The sequence below is a fragment of the Orcinus orca genome, chromosome 5 (assembly GCF_937001465.1).
Source record: "Orcinus orca chromosome 5, mOrcOrc1.1, whole genome shotgun sequence".
In the NCBI taxonomy this organism is placed as follows: Eukaryota; Metazoa; Chordata; class Mammalia; order Artiodactyla; family Delphinidae; genus Orcinus; species Orcinus orca.
Genome location: NC_064563.1, coordinates 84,130,389 through 84,149,543, shown reverse-complemented (window position 1 = coordinate 84,149,543; position 19,155 = coordinate 84,130,389). Strand labels below are relative to the sequence as shown.

At 41.2% G+C, this 19,155-nt stretch overlaps 1 protein-coding gene across 3 annotated transcripts in view; it reads right to left on the bottom strand.

Moving 5' to 3' along the window:
* Nucleotides 1-17,926, bottom strand: part of IGSF11 (immunoglobulin superfamily member 11) — a 143,152-nt gene extending 125,226 nt beyond the window's left edge. For 2 of the 3 annotated variants that reach the window (XM_033403273.2, XM_004278511.4), the window contains exon 1: nucleotides 17,520-17,924. Coding sequence is in view for 2 of the 3 variants with exons in the window: in XM_004278511.4 (XP_004278559.1) it covers nucleotides 17,520-17,571 (52 nt within the window). In the remaining variant the exon portion in view is untranslated. Of the gene's footprint in view, nucleotides 1-17,519 lie in introns of all 3 variants that reach the window. The other variant, XM_012536283.3, reaches the window with a different exon arrangement.
* Between the last annotated feature and the right edge of the window lie 1,229 nt (nucleotides 17,927-19,155).

Here is a 19,155-nt window from a genome sequence, read left to right as displayed (position 1 = left end):
AGAATGCTGAAGCAAATAGTTCAATGTGTACAGATTACAAGCATAATAGAGCTTCAAATGAGTTGCCATAGCTACAAAAAGATAATTAATTTTGAGGAAACAAAAGAAAAGAGATATCATTGGGGCAGTTTTCAAAGAGCTGAAATAATAAACGTGGCATCCAAATTTAACTCACATTACTTCCTAACAGGAGCTAGCAATGCTCCTTTCCATGTGACCACTTCTGATGTTGTCGGCACACTCAGCCTCCCCAGTCTGCTGTGTCTCGCCTCCCTAGTGCTCGGCTAAATCCTATTCAGATACCTAAATCCTATTCAGATACTGCGAGACTCTGCTAGTTCCCTGCTGTTCCATAAAGTCTCTTTGAAGTCCAGTTGCTCTTACAGCTTGAGCTATGCAATTATCACTTATGATTTATGAAACAAATATCTATTAAGCACTGGCTGTGTACCAGGCACAGTGCCTAAAGGTAAGGAAGGAAGAGGGGGGTTAAACAAAGCAGAGTGTGTAGACTACAGAAAACAGGACAGGCTAACGTCTGAACAACGTTCTATGGAGATAGGGAGGGGAAAAGCCAACTCAGGGAGACCACATGGAAGGTGACATCCAACCTCGGTCTAGAAGCATAAGCCTTATTTTCCAGGCCCAGAAGAAAGAGGAAGAAAGGGGATTTCAAGTTGAAATGACAGTGCTTTCTTTCTCTCCTTTTCCTGAAGCAAGAAGAGGGTAGGTTTTGGATACCAAAAGGAACTAGAGGTGTGACCTTATTTAACTCTTCCTTGTTTATAAAATGGAAATAATGCAACGGTGTGATGAAGATTAATTACATAATGTACATTTGAAGGGCTAGTATCTAGTAGGCATTCAAAAAAATGCTTCCTCCCTTCCCTCCTTGAAAATTGTCAACTCAGTGAAGGCTGGAAAGGAGCTGTGCACTTCTATCCTACCACCTGCAGTGTCTAACACAAAGGCCAAGCACAATTTCTTCTTGGTATAATTATTTTTCAGTCATTCCCCTTTGAATGTGAGAACTTATAATTTACCATGCCAACTTATTTGAAATAAATGAAAACAAAGTTCTCAACTCTTTTATGGCTCATGCTGTATTATCCCACAGGCACACCAAATACGTAAGGCACCAACAAGGCAGGAGGGAGAGAGAGGGTGTTTTAAGGTTGATATTTGATATTTCAGAACAAAGATTAAAGCAGTCCTCCTGAAGGAAAAATCACAACTGTGCTCGACTTGCTGACTCTTGCTTTACAGTTTAGGATTTACTTTGAGCTTCACAGGAAGGGCACCGTAATCTTTGCACGCTTAGGGTTCTAAAGGTCTTTATAAGCCCTGCTCACGCAGCTCATATAAAAGTTCCCCAAATTCTTCTCCAGTTAGGCCCTAGAATGGGGACAAAATCACCAAAAAGTCAGAGCTTAAAACAGAGAATGTGGGCTTCCCTGGTGGCGCAGTGGTTGAGAGTCCGCCTGACGATGCAGGGAACACGGGTTCGTGCCCCGGTCTGGGAAGATCCCACATGCCGCGGAGTGGCTGGGCCCGTGAGCCATGGCCGCTGAGCCTGTGTATCCGGAGCCTGTGCTCCGCAACAGGAGAGGCCACAACAGTGAGAGGCCCGCGTATCGCAAAAAAAAAAAATAGAGAAAATGTAATCCAGTCACTGACTGTCTGAGCCTGACACAGCACTAGGCACTTTACATATTATCTTACTCTTCCAGGCACTTAACTCCAGGTACTGAAATTCACGCTACTCTCCAACCACACAGTCAAATTTCTTGCTTGGAAACAGGGCTAATATTCATCTAGCTCACAGGCTTGTCTTAAGGATCTTCAAGTAAATGTACCTAAAATGCCTGGGTGATGCATGGCACATGGTGGGTACCAAATAATGGCAGTTATGACCTTAATGGAAATTTGTCATCTAGACTGGAAACTTGGGACACTAAAAGCAGGAGAAATGTGTTGACTTAGAGAGGCATCTAGAAGCGGTGGAGCAGCAGAGCTGGAGCCTGTCAGAGCTGGCACTGGAGGCAGGACGGCTTGGCTTGCCAACCCTTTGGCACATGTGCCCAGAGTCTACTCAACTCCAGTGTTCCAAGCTGTTTAACCACATTCGGTTCGCTGTGGGCACCTCAGTATCGAAGAAGCCTGCCAGATCCAAGTATTTTTTAAAAGCACTCCAAGTGATCAAGCAAATAAAGAGGCTTTTCTGAAAAGATCATTTATTGAGATTCAATAAACCACTGTCATACGGTTCTTGCAACTGTTTACACATTTGCTGCCATGTTGGTACGTCAGCTTCAGTTAAAAACCAGGACAAAGCTCAAGGTGGGTGCATCTGGCTAGAGGAGGACCCTAGATTCTGTGGGATTGGCCATGCATCTAAACCACACGTTACCAAGAGGACAGCAATAAGTAAGTCTGCATTTCTTTGTTAATAAATAAGCATGTGCAAAGAAACAGTCTATTTTCTCTCAAACTGATAGGATCTTCTTACCACTTCTCACCTCCCAACAACCCACCCCAAAACCAGATGTGTAGTGGGGGGTGAGGGGGATAACTCAATTCAGCCCAATCTGGTCATCTAAGGCTGCTCCAATAATTTGAACACCTTCTTTAAGTAATCTCATAGATGTCTCTTTTGGATGGCTCAGATAAATGCTCCATCTTTCAGATTTCTTTCCCCTCGTCCTGCTTTTCTTCAAGATGGTATCTGACGGCATGAAGGACAGAGTCCTCAAACTACCCCAAGGCAGAGAAGAAAGCTGGCCCTCATATCCACACAAAGTCCTCCGGGTCTTTACTGGCCTCTGCTGTGGAGTATCTTAACTCGCTACTCCCAGACTAATAACCAGTAAGTTAAGACTGGTGCTCTGTGGGGATGTTCCTTCCAGTGGTGGTGGTGGTGTTGAATGGGGAACAGTGGTGGCTACGTGCTGGTTCCCATCCTTATTCAGGGGTCCCGGCCATTTGCCTCTGATCTTGAAATCCCTACACACATGGATTTCTTCATTCTAACCTCAGACCTCTATCACCCGGACACACAAGCACTACTAGGTCTCTTACACACTTCATGCAGGCCCTAGGGAACCGGGAGCGCTGCCTCAGACTCCACCTGCCTTCTGCCACTACCTCCACCACATCACTCCAGCACATGCTGAAAGTGACCAGCTGCAAAGCTGGAAGACCCCAAGAACCATACCACCTAGGGAAATGACATGGCTTGGTCAAAACAAGAATGAGGATTGAGCAGGAGACAACACTGCATTCATATCAGTGTGACAAATTAAATGATAATGAGCTGAATCATGTTTGTCTTTTAGACTAAACTCATGGAGTCCTGAAGACAGAATCTTACACTTATTCATCTTTCTATCCCCAAATGCCTGGAGCATAATAAGCCCTCCTTTTTTTTGTTTTATTTTTTCCTTAAAAACTGCTGAATAAAGAAAAAACAAAGGTGTTCTGCCTCATCAACTGGGATGAAGACCAGACAGGCAGTGCACAAGGCCATTAACTATCTGGCTCTACCTTCTTGCGCCTGACACTTCAACTACCACATATCTGCACTTCAACTTCCACACATGATTCTGACAACAAGGGTTCCACAATTACTCCTTTTCTGATTCACATAAATCTCCAAGTTGTAACTGCGCTTACAGTTTTACCTATAGTTACATGTGTGTTAAGTTCTTTAAGACCAGGTACCATACTGAATACTCTGTATGACCCACAATGCCTCGTACAGTGGTGTACATAGAGTAGGTTTCTCAACAGTTCATTGGAAAATGAAAAAATATACTTTTAAAAGTTGAGATGTTCTCACCAAGAAAAATACCAAATGTGTACAACACAAAAATTTCTGTGACATCTCTGAAAACCATTTTTGGACCATGGGTTAAAATTCCTGGTACAAAACAAATGTAAGGTGGTGGTGTTATGATGCGAGGTACTCAGCAATATAAAATACTATTATAAGACTAAAATTATTATTTTTAAAGGAGAGTACTATATAATGGTAAAATTAAGATCATGAGAGTCAGAATCTAACCTCAGTTCCAGACGATGAGGATGATATTAATGAAGGAGACGGAGACAATGATGGCAAAGATGGCAGTGGCAACAGAGGAGGAAGAGGGAGATAACAAAAAAGGAGAGAAGAGGGCTTCCCTGGTGGCGCAGTGGTTGAGAGTCCGCCTGCCGATGCAGGGGACACGGGTTCGTGTCCCGGTCCGGGAGGGTCCCACATGCCGTGGAGTGGCTGGGCCCGTGAGCCACGGCCACTGAGCCTGCGTGTCCGGAGCCTGTGCTCCGCAACGGGAGAGGCCACAACAGTGAGAGGTCCGCATACCGCAAAAAAAAAAAAAAAGTGGTTACCTTTGGGGAGCAGGGAATGGTAGGATGATTGAGACGGTCTTTTGGGGCTATTGGGTGTGGGCAATGCATGCCACTGCATCTAGATGATGGTTACCTAAGTATATGACTTACGATAATTCACTAAGTAGTACTCAATATTTCTACACTATTTTTGTGTATATTACACTGTCCTGTCACTATTCTCTTTTCTAATAAGTTTAACAAGTTTGAAATATAATCCAAAAAATAACTCTGTATGTCATCGTTCTTCAGTGGACTGAACAACGTATAAATTCTAGAAAGGCAGCAGGAACATGTCAGAAGAAAGTGGGAAGCTACTGTAAACTTAGTTCCATAAAGGAAAAGGCTGAGTAACTACTAAAGATTTTCGGAGTTTGCGGTTGTTATTGCTGTTGATGGAAGGGAGAAATATAATGAAAACAGTGTTTGACAGAAAAGCAACCTGGCAGAGACAAAAGCATGGATCAAAGAGAAGAAAGGTGAAATAAAGACCCGCTAGAAAACTGTCAGAATACTGTAAACTTAAAATGATAAGGATCTAAATTAAGGAAGGTGGTGAGGAAAGAAAGGAGAGCAAGAAATTAAGAACGCTGAGAAGAAACAGTTTAGAGTCGGTGGTGTCAGATGGGATCATGCACTGGTACAGCATGACTGCCACAGTCTCCAAAGTCTGGACAACACCAGAAGCTTGGGCCACACATAAAATCAGTCTGCCTGAGGTTTAATTATAAATATATGCGTGTGTATGTGTGTGTGTACACATATACACACACATCACACACATATATACAAACTGCCGCATATAAAATTAGATAACTATGTGTGTGTTTACATATTAGCAAGCATATATGAAGTAGAAAGGCAAGTAAAGGTTTTGTGAAGTTTAATCTGAATGTGGAAAAGCTGAAGAAGTGCACTCACTGTACCTGGGATAACTACACCACAAGGAGTTAGGGAAAGGGCTCCACTACCCTCTTTCTCAAGTCAAACAGAAAGCTGGCAGGCCGACTTCCACTATGTCAAGAGAATCTGAGATGAGAATTCAAGAGGAAGTGCTCAAGATTGCAAATTATTTTCGTGTTCATGGTCATCATCATCAGTTTATAGAATATTCGTTAGACGTTGACGGAATAAGCAGATTTGATTTATTTCAATGCAGGCAGATGGCTTGGTGGTGGAAATTGTGAAGAGATTTACTGAGCGGCTTCATCAGATCAAGGACATTATGGAATTAAAGGGCTCTAAGAGACCTTACTGGTCCAGCTCCCAGTGGCTCACAACATTGCACTTTCTTATTAATGAGAAAGACAACTCAACCCCCTGGATTCGAAGTAACCAGGGAGGGAGGAGGGAAGAGCACAATTCATTTGTCCAAAGAAGTGCAAATGTTAACACTGAAACTGGAGATATCAAAGGGCAACTGAAACATGTCTTGCTCTGAGGACAGTGAAATCACGAATTAGGAAGAATTAAAAGTCACATTTTCAGGGGCTTCCCTGGTGGCGCAGTGGTTGAGAGTCCGCCTGCCGATGCAGGGGACACGGGTTCGTGCCCCGGCCCGGGAAGATCCCACATGCCGTGGAGCGGCTGGGCCTGTGAGCCATGGCCGCTGAGCCAGCGCGTCCGGAGCCTGTGCTCCGCAACGGGAGAGGCCACAACAGTGAGAGGCCCACGTAAAAAAGTCACATTTTCAGAAAATATTTTCATGAAAATGAATCATATTTAAGTTTCTATAACTATTTTGGAGTACAAACCTCAAGAACCTTCTCTACTAGTGTGTTTTAGTTTCAGGAAAAATTTAATGATCTGAAGACAAACCATACTTACCAAGAAAACACAGTAGGCAGTGAGTTAATGAATCTCAGAATTAATTTGAAAGTTCCGCTAATGTGACTAACTGTCCATTTGGGAGACCACCTAGCTTTGTATAAAAACATTCTCTTTCATGAAAATGCAGAAAGAACAGCTGGGAAACACTATCAATGACATACGTCAGAATTAAGATGTGCCCAACCACATCTCTCCAAAGCTTTTATCACTACCTCCCTGACTAAAACTCATTGTTTTTTAAATGCTCACAGGCTTTTCACCTTTAATCAACAGCAGTATGACTAAAATGTCTATATTCATCATGTAACCCAGTATAGATAAATTTTCACACCTATGCCTGGCTTAGACCAAGAAAAGTCATTATGAGATAAAAGCAGAGAAAGGTCCTAAAAATCAATTTAAAGGATGAGGATACAGTGATTGTGGTAAAAAGTTTTTCTGTCACATTTAAAGCCTGTTCACAACTGACCCTCTCCTGACACATATGATACCTATCTATGCTATAAAGGATTTAAGAAAATAAAGATGTATGTACATAGCCCGAGCCAAAGTGAACAGAAATTAATTTTAAAATATAATTCTTTATATTTGAAACCACTTTTTACAAAGTTTCTACAACAGATGAAGATGGTTTTAATTCCCAGAACAGATATCACCATAAAGTCTCATTATATTGATGGGGGAGAGGGAGAAGAAAGTCATATAACTATTTTAGGAAAAGTTTTAAAAATATGTTAACACCAGTCATATATTATCTCCAGCTTATTTTATTGCCAATATTCTCAATACTTGGAAGCCAAGTTAAAGAATCATGAGATCACAGAGCTGGAAAAGAAGAGATTACCCTACCTAATCCCTCATTTTGCAGATGAAAGCAGGCCTGTAGAGCTGTATCATGCGTCCCAGGTCACACCTCCACTGACAACCCTGGATAGAACTCTTGCCTCCTGACTCAAGTTGGGGCTTAGCAATACTTATAACAGTAACTATTACTAACCAAGCATTTTCTATATGCCAGGCACTATGCTAGACAGTTGAGAGATGTGTCATTTCATTTAATTTAGTACTTCTCAACGCACTGATACAAGATAATCAGACTCAAGCTCAGGACATCATAACACTCCCAAAGTCATAGAACAAATAAATAAGTCAGGAACTCAAACCCAACCTGTCTGACTATACAAACCCATGAACTTTTACACAATGCTCGTCTCCCCCCAAATGCTAAATGTGTACATCCAAAAAATTCCATTTTGGGCAACCCAGACTACAAAAATACCTACACAAATTTATAGGTTATATGTACAAAGATGTTTACTACATCATTAATATCAAGAAATCAGAAACAACATAAATATCCAATAATGGGGAAACAGCTAAATAAATTACAGTATATACATGCTGTGAAATACTAAATGGTCACTAAAAAGAATGAGGTAGATCCATGTAACAGATGTGGTAAGATACCCATATTAAATTGTTTTTTTTTTTTGTTTTTTTGTGTGTTTTTTTGCGGTACGCGGACCTCTCACTGTTGTGGCCTCTCCCGTTGTGGAGCACAGGCTCCGGACGCGCAGGCTCAGCGGCCATGGCTCACGGGCCCAGCCGCTCCGCCGCATGCGGGATCTTCCCGGGCCGGGGCACGAACCCGTGTCCCCTGCATCGGCAGGCGGACTCTCAACCACTGCGCCACCAGGGAAGCCCTAAATTGTTACGTTTCAAAAATAAGTTGCAGAACAGTATTTATGGCATTATTTATTTTAAAAAAAAAATTACATGTGCATGCAGGCTTTGTTTGTGGTTAAGAAAGGTCCAGAACAATGCACAGTAAAAGCAGAGAATTCGGTGGGTGGAGGTGGGTTTGAGTCAATTCTTAAACACTTCTGCATTGTCTGAATTTTTAGGATATGTTACTTTTATAATTTAAAAAATTATCATACAAAAATAAAGAATTTTAAATGTTTATTTATTTTTTTTAATGCATGCATTCTCCATTTAATGCCATCCCCCATAACATAGAATAATTGTGTGGCTATTTGTCTCTAAAACACTTTTTTAAAAAAAGAAACTAACATTCCATCACAGTACACCAGCATTTCAAGTCTAGTCCACAGACCCACGGGGGTCTCCCAGATCCTGACAGAAAGTCCATGAGGTAAAAGCTTTTTTCTTAATAATGGTAAAGTGTTATCTGCCTCTTTGCCTGAGTTAACATTTGCACGGATGGTGCAGAAGCAGTGGTGGGTAAAACTGCTGGTGCCTTGGCACAAGTCAAGCCACTGTCACGAAACCGTGGGAGAAGTTACTGTAGTCATCACCATCACGCACTCACAGTTAAGAAAGGAAAACCAGTTTTAAAAAAATGTCTTTGTGAAGCAACAACAGCAGTTTCATTACATCTTGACCTTTTCTAATATTCTGTGTGACCGAATGGGCAGAATGAAACATGAATCTCATATGTGGCTACCAGAGCCAAATGGTGTCCCAAGGAGAAGCGCTGGGGCAGCTGCTGGAGCTCAAGGCTAACTCAACTATTCGCTTTTTCCACGGATCAGGGCTTGTACTTGAAAGAACAACTGACAGACTAATCATCCAGACTTAGGTACCTGGATGACATTTTCTCAAAATTGAACAAAGTAAGACTCTCACTTCAAGGGAAATAACTGGTAACTGTTTGTTGCCAAAGATAAAATTTGAGTAAATAGTAAAATTTGGAAAGCTTGAATCTGCCATTGTGAGCTTAATGGCTTCCCAATACTTAAAGGCTGTTCTGGTGAGATCAATGGTGATATTAACATGTGATTATTTTTTTACATTTTATAAAATGTAATACATGTCAACATTTGTAAGGTCTGCATAAGTGAACCAATATTTTCCAAATATTATTATTCAACCGAATAATTATTCAACTGAATAATCAATGAATAATGTTACAAAAAAATCACACATGAGTAAAAGATCCATTTAAAGTACAATATTTAATATTTATTAAAGTGGACTTTAATATAATGGAGTAAGAAATGTTTATTGATATGGTTTCTGATTCTTCATTGCAACCAGTCTTTAAGTTACTACCACTTAAAGTGTTTTGGTAGAATATCAAAGAAGAATAACCAAAATTATCTAAAAATGCTATCAAAATACTCCTTCCTTTTACAAATACATAGTTGTGTGAGGCTAGATATTCTTCATATAGTTCAACCAAACGAAGACAACACTTCATAATAAACTGAATACAGAAGCAGATAGGAGAATCCAGCTGTCTTCTAATGAGCCAGACATTTAAGAGTTTTCCAAAAATGTAAAACAATGCCACTCTTCTTGCTCATATTTTTTGGTTTTGGAAAAATTCTTACTTGTCATAGAAATATACTATGTCAACATATAATGGATATATTACTGTTGTTTTTAAATTGATTAATACATATTTTTAAATTTTCTCATTTTTAGTTTCCAATATGGTAAATATTGATAGACAAACCCACATAAACAAAAGCTCTTCTGGTCCTCTATAATCATTAAGGTCCCAATAATCTTTAACACCAAAAAGTTTGAGAATCTTTGCAGTGTACTGTTAACACATTTTTCATGTGTTTTTCTTACTGCCTTAAGTCTTGGCCAACAAGTGCAAGTATAGCAATCTGTACTTATACATGGGCAGTACGCATAAGTGAAATGTACTACAAACTTTCTCAACCAATGAAAGCATAAAATGTTAGCCTGATTTGAATATGTTCTGCAACAAGCGATGTTCACTACACTTCAGCCTCTCTTTTTGCCATGTATTTTGTGTTCTGGCAAATGAACTTGACCAACGGGGGCTGTTAAATTTGTATAACTGATAGTGATGGGCATGGTCCAAAGAAACAAAGATTAGTATAATGATACTTAAAATTGATGATACTTAAATGATGATGCGAAAGACCCCGAATAGCCAAAGCAATCTTGAGATAGAAAAATGGAGCTGCAGGATCAGCCTCCTGGACTTGACTTCAGACTATAATACAAAGCTACAGTAATCAAGACAGTATGGTACTGGCACAAAAACAGAAACATAGATCAATGGAACAGGATAGAAAGCCCAGAGGAAAACGCACACACATATGGTAATCTTATTTTTGATAAAGGAGGCAAGAATATACAATGGAGAAAAGACAGCCTCTTCAATAAGTGGTGCTGGGAAAACTGGACAGCTACATGTAAAAGAATGACATTAGAACACTCCCTAACACCATACACAAAAATAAACTCAAAACGGATTAAAGACCTAAATGTAAGGCCAGACACGATCAAACTCTTAGGGGAAAACATAGGCAGAACACTCTATGACATAAATCACAGCAAGATCCTTTTTGACCCGTCTCCTAGAGAAATGGAAATTAAAACAAAAATAAACAAATGGGACCTAATGAAACTTCAAAGCTTTTGCACAGCAAAGGAAAATATAAACAAGACAAAAAGACAACTCTCAGAATGGGAGAAAATATTTGCAAATGAAGCAACTGACAAAGGATTAATCTCCAAAATTTACAAGCAGCTCATGCAGCTCAATATCAAGAAAACAAACAACCCAATCCAAAAATGGGTAGAAGACCTAAATAGACATTTCTCCAAAGAAGATATATGATTGCCAACAAACACATGAAAGGATGCTCAACATCACTAATCATTAGAGAAATGCAAATCAAAACTACAATGAGGTTATCACCTCACACCAGTCAGAATGGCCATCATCCAAAAATCTACAAACAATAAATGCTGAAGAGGGTGTGGAGAAAAAGGAAACCCTCTTGTACTGTTGGTGGGAATGTAAATTGATACAGCCACTATGGAGAACAGTATGGAGGTTCCTTAAAAAACCAAAAATAGAACTACCATACAACCCAGCAATCCCACTACTGGGCATATACCCTGAGAAAACCATCATTCAAAAAGAGTCATGTACCACAATGTTCATTGCAGCACTATTTACAATAGCCAGGACATGGAAGCAACCTAAGTGTCCACCGACAGATGAATGGATAAAGAACACGTGGCACATATATACAATGGAATATTACTCAGCCATAAAAAGAAACGAAGTTGAGTTATTTTTAGTGAGGTGAGTGGACCTAGAGTCTGTCATACAGAGTGAAGTAAGTCAGAAAGAGAAAAACAAATACTGTATGCTAACACACATATATGGAATCTAAAAAAAAAAAAAATGGTTCTGAAGAAACTAGGGGCAGGACAGGAGTAAAGACACAAGATGTAGAGAATGGACTTGAGGACACGGTGAGAGGGAAGGGTAAGCTGGGACGAAGTGAGAGAGTGGCATGGACATGTATACACTACCAAACGTAAGGTAGATAGCTAGTGGGAAGCAGCCGCATAGCACAGGGAGATCAGCTCGGTGCTTTGTGACCACCTAGAGGGGTGGGATAGGGAGGATGGGAGGAAGATGCAAGAGGGAGAAGATATGGGGATATATGTATATGTATAGCTGATTCACTTTGTTATAAAGCAGAAACTAATACACCATTGTAAAGCAATTATACCCCAATAAAGATGTTAAAAAAAGTAGAAATAAATGATGATGATACTTAAGGCATCTTGCAAGCACACTGTTGAGGATGCAGTTATGATTAGTAGAAGACTTTGGACATTTTGAGAGCTATAAAACATCACTGCAGACTGAGAGCATGGTCCATAAAGGAATGAATCACAGCTGGAAGAAACTATGGCTGGAAATACATAGCCTTCAAAGGACAGAAAGGGAATGGGCGGGGAAGACAACTAGCAATCTCCACCAGGAGGAGGTTATAACGCCTCCCACATGAGGCTGACTGAGTTAATGCTCCTTTTTCTAAAAAAGCTTCTCTAGTACTTTATACACATGATGTGGGGAGGGGGAGAGAGGGCTTAGACCACATGAGGAGTAATTTTAATTAATTATCTCCATTCTTGGGAGACTAGTTCTAACACACATGCCCTCAGGACGAAGAATACCAGTGACGTAAATGGGAAACTTCGAGGTTCTAAATGGATTCCTAAAAGTCTAACATCATTCTTCACTACGTGGAGCAAAACCTTCAGAAATTCCTTAAGAAAAAACTGTCTCAAATTGGACAACTTCAAAGTTTTAGGATTAAAGATAAGCTAAGAATCAATTTTAAAAGATATGTGAATACAGCACTTCTAAATAAACTTCTAAAATCATAGAATTTGAAGACTATGAAAATAGAACTCTAGCACCTCTATTCCACAAAACATACAGCAAGGTTTAAAGATTAGTTAAAGCTGATAGCCAAACCAAATCCTTAAGGAAAATTTTAATGAAATTCTCTTTTCCTTTAAAAGAAAAAGAAAGCATTCTTTTCAGGTACTCCAAGCACATGGGAGTACCACCTGCTTTTGTAACCACTCACTCATTCAGTCACAATTATCTACTGAGCATTTATTCTGTGCCAGGCATGGTACTGTCTTTTAGGGAAAATGTACACACATACATACATATATATATACACACCCATAATTATATCATAAAATTAACCTCATGGAACAAGGGAAAACTGTTAGCATAGAACTATGTCCACACTCTCATACACCCCCACCAATTCTAGCTTCTAAGGGGATTTCTGGTTCTGTCTGGTTGGCTACAGGGTTTGTTTTTTTTAATGTCAATCCTGGAATAGGTAGAGCTGAATAAATGAAAGGAGCTATGACTGGCTAGATTTATTTACCTAGGAAGAATCTGATGCTACTAAAAGAACATAACATTCTCCAAAACGGAAGGGGAGGATGAGGAGAGAAAAGAATCAACATTAATGAGAAAACAGGAGTGAGAGAACAGATTTTACATGAGCTACTGCTGCGAACAGGGAGACTTTGGGCAAAGGTGGATAAAGCTCAAACTCTAAATCTGAACATTTCTTAAGTTTCCACTGGTGTGATCTTCAACAGACTTTGATGGAATTTTAAATTTCTTTTCATTTTTTAAAAAAATTTGGATTAATGAGTCTTTTAAGAATGGCCCAGAAGCAGGCCCATTACATTAGAGTGACATTCACAATGTTAAATTGTGTTATTACATAGTTGTGACCCTCCATGAAAAAACAATATTGAATTTCCAATCCCACAAACCTATTATACTTTAACCATCTATCCCAACCCTAAATCCTGATCCACTATCGTTATTAGCCATTAATGCTAACCTAATTCTCTGAAGATTCTTCCAAAAAACGTTCTGTGGTACAAGAATTTCCTGAACTCAGCGCTTCTGGAATCTCAACTTCTTTACCCACAATGCTTTTCTAAATAAAAGTGTGCATCTAACCTTGTCAGTTTGTTACCTCTCCCAAGATGAAAATGATAACTGAAGAGAAACCAGTAAGTAGACAACTTCTAAGAATTTTTTATTGAATAGACTTCTTGTTCACATTGGCAAATTGCATTGGTTTAATACTGTTCTATAAAAATAAAAAATTAATGATATTTATGAAAATGTGACGTTCCTATAACACGAGTGAGGCAGAGCCACACCATATAGCACCTATGTAGTACCCAATAATGGTAATGATGAACTGGTATCAGATCAATGACTGAGCCTATCATTTGTAAAATTAGGAAACACTGACTGACTTCACATTTCTGAAATTTTAAAACCATCACAGAGGCAAACTACCACTACAGTCTCTTTCTTACATGGTAGGAAACCAGGTACAGAGGAAATCAATTACCCAAAGTTTAACAGGAAGAAATCCTTCCAGTTTGGTAAGATCAGCTTAATAAGTAAACTAATTAACTTTCCATTTTTAAGACCAAAATCAGCTCAAATCAGATGGCGTTTTGAATATCACCCAAGAACAGACAGCGTCTCTTAAACTAGCTTCTCTCAAAGTACGATCAAGGGAGGATTTCAGAGCCTCCAGATGGTCTAAGGCTGCCCTCAAAACACAGGGTTTAGATGTGTAAGTGCCAGGGAGTCCTCATCAAACAAAGGAGGAAGAAATTGAGGGGACAGGGTTCACTTGAGGTCATCAGACTACTAGAAAGTCAGCAATCCTACCTCAAACTGCCTAACATGTAAACTGGTACCACTGGTGTAGATAACAATAGATTCAGAATCCCTATTCTAAATAGTCCAGTTCTAGATGAGAAATTAGGGGAACGCCACAATTTTCCCAACTTTCAATCCCACACCAGTGTTCTGTATAACTCAGAGCAACTAGAGAATCTTGTGTACCAGCACATCACCTTGTTTGACACTAAATCACATGGCTTAAGTATAAAGATTCAAATGAGAATTTTCAATATAAATGCTTCCACTATCGAAGTATGAAAACACATGTGAAAATGTGCCACATACTGTTTCTGTGGGGAGAAGTCTTTACCCACTGCATCATTACCTTGGGTCTGACAACAGTTCTAAGCATAACATTTTTAAAGCGCTTGGTGATTTAATATTTAAATTGCTTCCTGAGTAGTCCATGTTGAATACTGAACTTAATTTCTCTAAAATTTTCATCCAGTGGCTGTCACCTTTCATGTAGGTCAAACTACAAATTTTTATAAGAAGTGACTCCTTCCAAAGCAGTTCCATAATTCAAGTTAGATGTAAGAAATGGGAGTTTACAATAAATTCTTCATAATGCTAACAATCGGAGCTCACAATTCTTTTCATTTTATGTCATCTTTATATATTTTTCTCAGATTCTGGAAGGTTACCTGCTATTTCAAGGAATCAGAAGTAATACAAGAAATGCATTAGATATATCTAACCCACTGGTAGAACTATACAGAAGTCAACTTTTCAATTCAAATTCCCTTTGAAGTTACTCCACAGAGATTTAAACAGAAATAAAAACAGAAATTTCTTGACAACCATTTTCTCTCAAAAATGTAAGAGCCTATTTCTACCTTTGGTGCATTCTCCCATTGTACTGGCCACTACTATAATGGTTTTTTATCTAGCATCCATTTCCCTTTTCTCCCTTCATAATGGACCCAACTTTGTTCCACCCGATATCCACTCTTCCCCTCATTCCACATTACAAGTCCTAGGAATGGGCCTTAGTTCATTCACTCCAACTTTACCATTGACTGGTTCAAGAACTTAACACAGTCAGGACATGGTACCCTCCTGGAAACTGTTATGCTGGGCACTCAACAGCTGTTCATCCTCATCCCCTCCCCATCTTATGGAAACAGTATCAGTGGCCTACCCATGGCCCACTGAATAAAGTCCAAACTCAGTATTCAACGTTCTCTACCATCCTTTTACTACCTTTTTAGCCCTTTCTGCCTCGCATATACATCTCCTGCTCCAGCAGCTACAAGCCTGGCCTTTCCAGAATATGCCCCTGCACTTTCCACTTCATATCCTACAGCCAGGCTGTTCCTTTGGCTAGGAAAGGCAAACACTCTCATCTCAGCCAATTCAAATTCTACTCATTCAAAGTCCAGATCAAAAGGAAACTTTTCCACGAAGTCTCCCTTGATATCACGAACAAAAAATGGCACTCATCATATACTCCTTGTATCATAAATCACTTGTGCATGCTTACAGTTTGTTTTAAAACTGCGAGCTCCTTACAGGCTGTGGACAAACTCTCGTGCATCTTTGTCTTCCACCACCATCCTGCCCCACCAGACACCCAAGTGCCCAGAGTGGGAGCTCAGTAAACACTTGCTGAACAAATGAACACTTTTTTTGAGGGTGAAAAGTGCCTCTACAGAATAGATTACCACGAAGGCTGAAATGTCCTTGGAAGTCTTTAAAAACATCCTAGTATGGTTTAGGAATAGTTCTGCTGAAGGAAAAGAAACACATCAGATGACCTTGTAAGGCTGATTCTGCAAATTTCATCAACTCTTTAAAAGTATTGCCTAACAATTCAAAAACAAACCATACACAAATGCTATTTACAAGAAGAGGGTGGCATTTATTGTAATATACAAAGGTTAACAACCCAATTTTTTACCAAAAATTTCAGTTGTTCTTATAGTAATATTTATAATAATTTCAGTTATGTCCGAGGGATTATTTAAAAGCCCATTTACTCTATCTTATTTCATACCTAAAGGAAGGACAGAGAAAAATGTTGGCCCTCTCAAAGCAGTAACCAGACAAAATTAATTTAGAAGCACAAGTTTACATAATGCACATACTGATGTCACTTTATTATCTACACATCATCACTAAATATATACCTAATGAAGTCCAGAGAAGTTATCTGTAATTTTGATTATTTCCTTCTATTACTCCTATGGACCCCTTAAATTGAATTTGTACAATTTAAGTCGGCTAAAATTAGGTTACTTCAAGATCTATGGGTACACTATCAGTGCAACTAAAATTATGGGAAACATACTGATATCTCCAGAAAGAAACTGTATTAACCACAATACTCCATAAATCAGTTAACCTGTTTTTTAAATAAAAGCCTTCAGAATGAATCTCAGTAAATCTCAACAATCAATTAAATGGAACAGAAAACTTGATTCCATAGGACAGGACACACAAAAAGAAAGGGCAGTGTATAAAATGAAAATCAGGATCTAAATATGACAACTATTCATAGAAAATAAAATATAAGAAAGATTATGTAGAAATTAGAAAATTAAACTTAAATAGATTTTTTTAAAGACAGTTAATAAGAAAATTAAACATATGTTTATTTCTTTTGTTCTTATGTTGCTATGTTCTATGTATTTTTGTAAGTCGATTTAAATCCCTTGGGGAAGAAACTAGACTATAAAAAAATAATAATAAATTCTTGTTTTCTAATCTAGTGTAGCACACCGTTGTTATTTTTTAAAATAAAGATCACATTTTCCGTCATAACCTACATATGCTCGTTAAAGATTTGGGGAAAGCTACAATTTAAAGTTTTCCAAATTATTTAAAAAGCATCTCCAGTTTTCCTGCAGCCGCCTGACAACGGAAACGATTCTAAATCCCGTTTCTCCCTGGACCCAGTAAGTAAGGGAGTTCGTTGTCTAAAAGGGGCAAAGAGCGGGGTCGGAGTCAGAGCCATGTTCAGGACCGGCGGTAACCGGGTGGCGGGTGTAGTTACCTCTGGATCGGAACACCTGAGCAGTGCGGGGGCCGCGGACCGAGGCAGGGGGCGCCGGCTGGGCAGCAGCGCGCCGCGTGGGCGCGGGAGTCTCGGCCGACAGCAACGAATATGGCCCCCGAGAAAGTTGGGCTCCGAAGACCGGCCCTGGCGAGAAAGCTGTCTGCGTCGCGGAAAGCCTCCCCCGGCCCACCGGCCCCGCCAGGCCCCACCGGGAGGGGAGGGGAGGGGAGGGCTACTCACCGTGCAGAGAGAGGAGCAGCAAAGGCGCCAGAGGGGAGCCCCGACAAGTCATTCCGGGGCCGCGGGGAGCGCGCCCGCCGCCCGCCCGGCTCCTCGTCGCGGCAGCGGAGGAGCGGGCCGGGCTCTCTGAGCTCTCGGGGCAGCCCGGACCTCCCAGACCCGCCGCCCGGCCGCAGTCCGCCCGGCGGGGCTGGGACGGTGGGAGCCGCAAACGAGGCAAGTGCGGCACCCGCGCCCTCCGGTTCCGCGGAGGCTGAGCTGCGACCACGTGCGTCCCGGGTTCGCCGGCCTTGCCCCGCGGCTCCACGGCCACCTCGCGCTGCCCCAGGACCCGCCGGCCCCTCGCGCCGCCCGGGGATCCACTCCCCGCAACTCTCGCCCGGCTACTTGGGCGGCAGCCCGGCTGCGGCTCGGCTCCGCGCCGCCCACTCGCCCCGCTTGGTCTCCCCGGCAACCGCGGCTCCAGCGCGACGCCTAGCGGCCCACCAGCTGAGCGAGCGCGGCGCGCAGCTGGCACGGCCCTGGCCACCTGTGCGCGGGGCCGCCCGCTCCCAGCACACCTCCACGAGCGCTGGGAACCGAAGGCGGGCATCCTCCTCGTCCGCAGCCAGGGCCCTCCCCTGCCCTGAACCACTCCCCAGACCGGCGGTGACAGTCCTGAGCGCCAGAGATCTCCACAAGGCAGTTCACCACAGCTTGCGTCCGAACAGGCAAGATTCTTTTCCATCGCAGTTTTCAGATGATTTCTATTTGGCCGTTTCACTTTCTCTCAATCCTTTCTTCTGGACCCTAAGTAACCCAGAAGAACCTGACTCTAGCAAAATTGAGAATCGATGAGGTTTGTCCTATACCTTTTATTTTTCCGACTACCGTTTCTTCCTTGAAAAGAGCGTAGGGGCTGTAGCATGCCCCTAACTCCCAATTCCTATCAAAGACCACCCTCTCTTGCCCCTTTAGTAAAACTTACAACAACTTACAATATTTAAAATTTTTTCTTTTAAACCTTATCCCTTTCTTAAACTAATTTCAAGTATTTGTTAACTAGTAATGCTTTTATTTTAATGTTAACTAGAGATGCTTTTATTGTGGTGATTGATTACTTTGGTTGGGTTTCTATTTTTTGTTTCTTGCTTGTTTTGGTTGGATGGGAAGAGAGACCTTCATGGCATCTGAAATTATTTTACTTAAATACCTACCTACATCTTTCCTTATAAAACCTAATCTTCATTCCTTTTCCAATGAGGTTGCTGCTCCCTTTCTTTTTTTTTTTTTTTTTTGCGGTACACGGGCCTCTCACTGCCGTGGCCTCTCCCGTTGCGGAGCACAGGCTCCGGACGCGCAGGCTCAGCGGCCATGGCTCACGGGCCCAGCCGCTTCGCGGCATGTTGGATCCTCCCGGACCGGGGCACGAACCCGTGTCCCCTGCGCAGGCAGGCGGACTCTCAACCACTGCACCACCAGGGAAGCCCCCTGCTCCCTTTCTTAAAGCCCATAGTCCCATTCTACTTCAGCCTCCCACCCAGTCTTTCTAGATTTGAGGACATATCTCCCCCGGTAATGTCAGACCATTCTGGTCAATTTCTACAGCAGCATAGATTAGAATTCTTGGAGCCATTCAGAAATTCTGAGCCCCCAT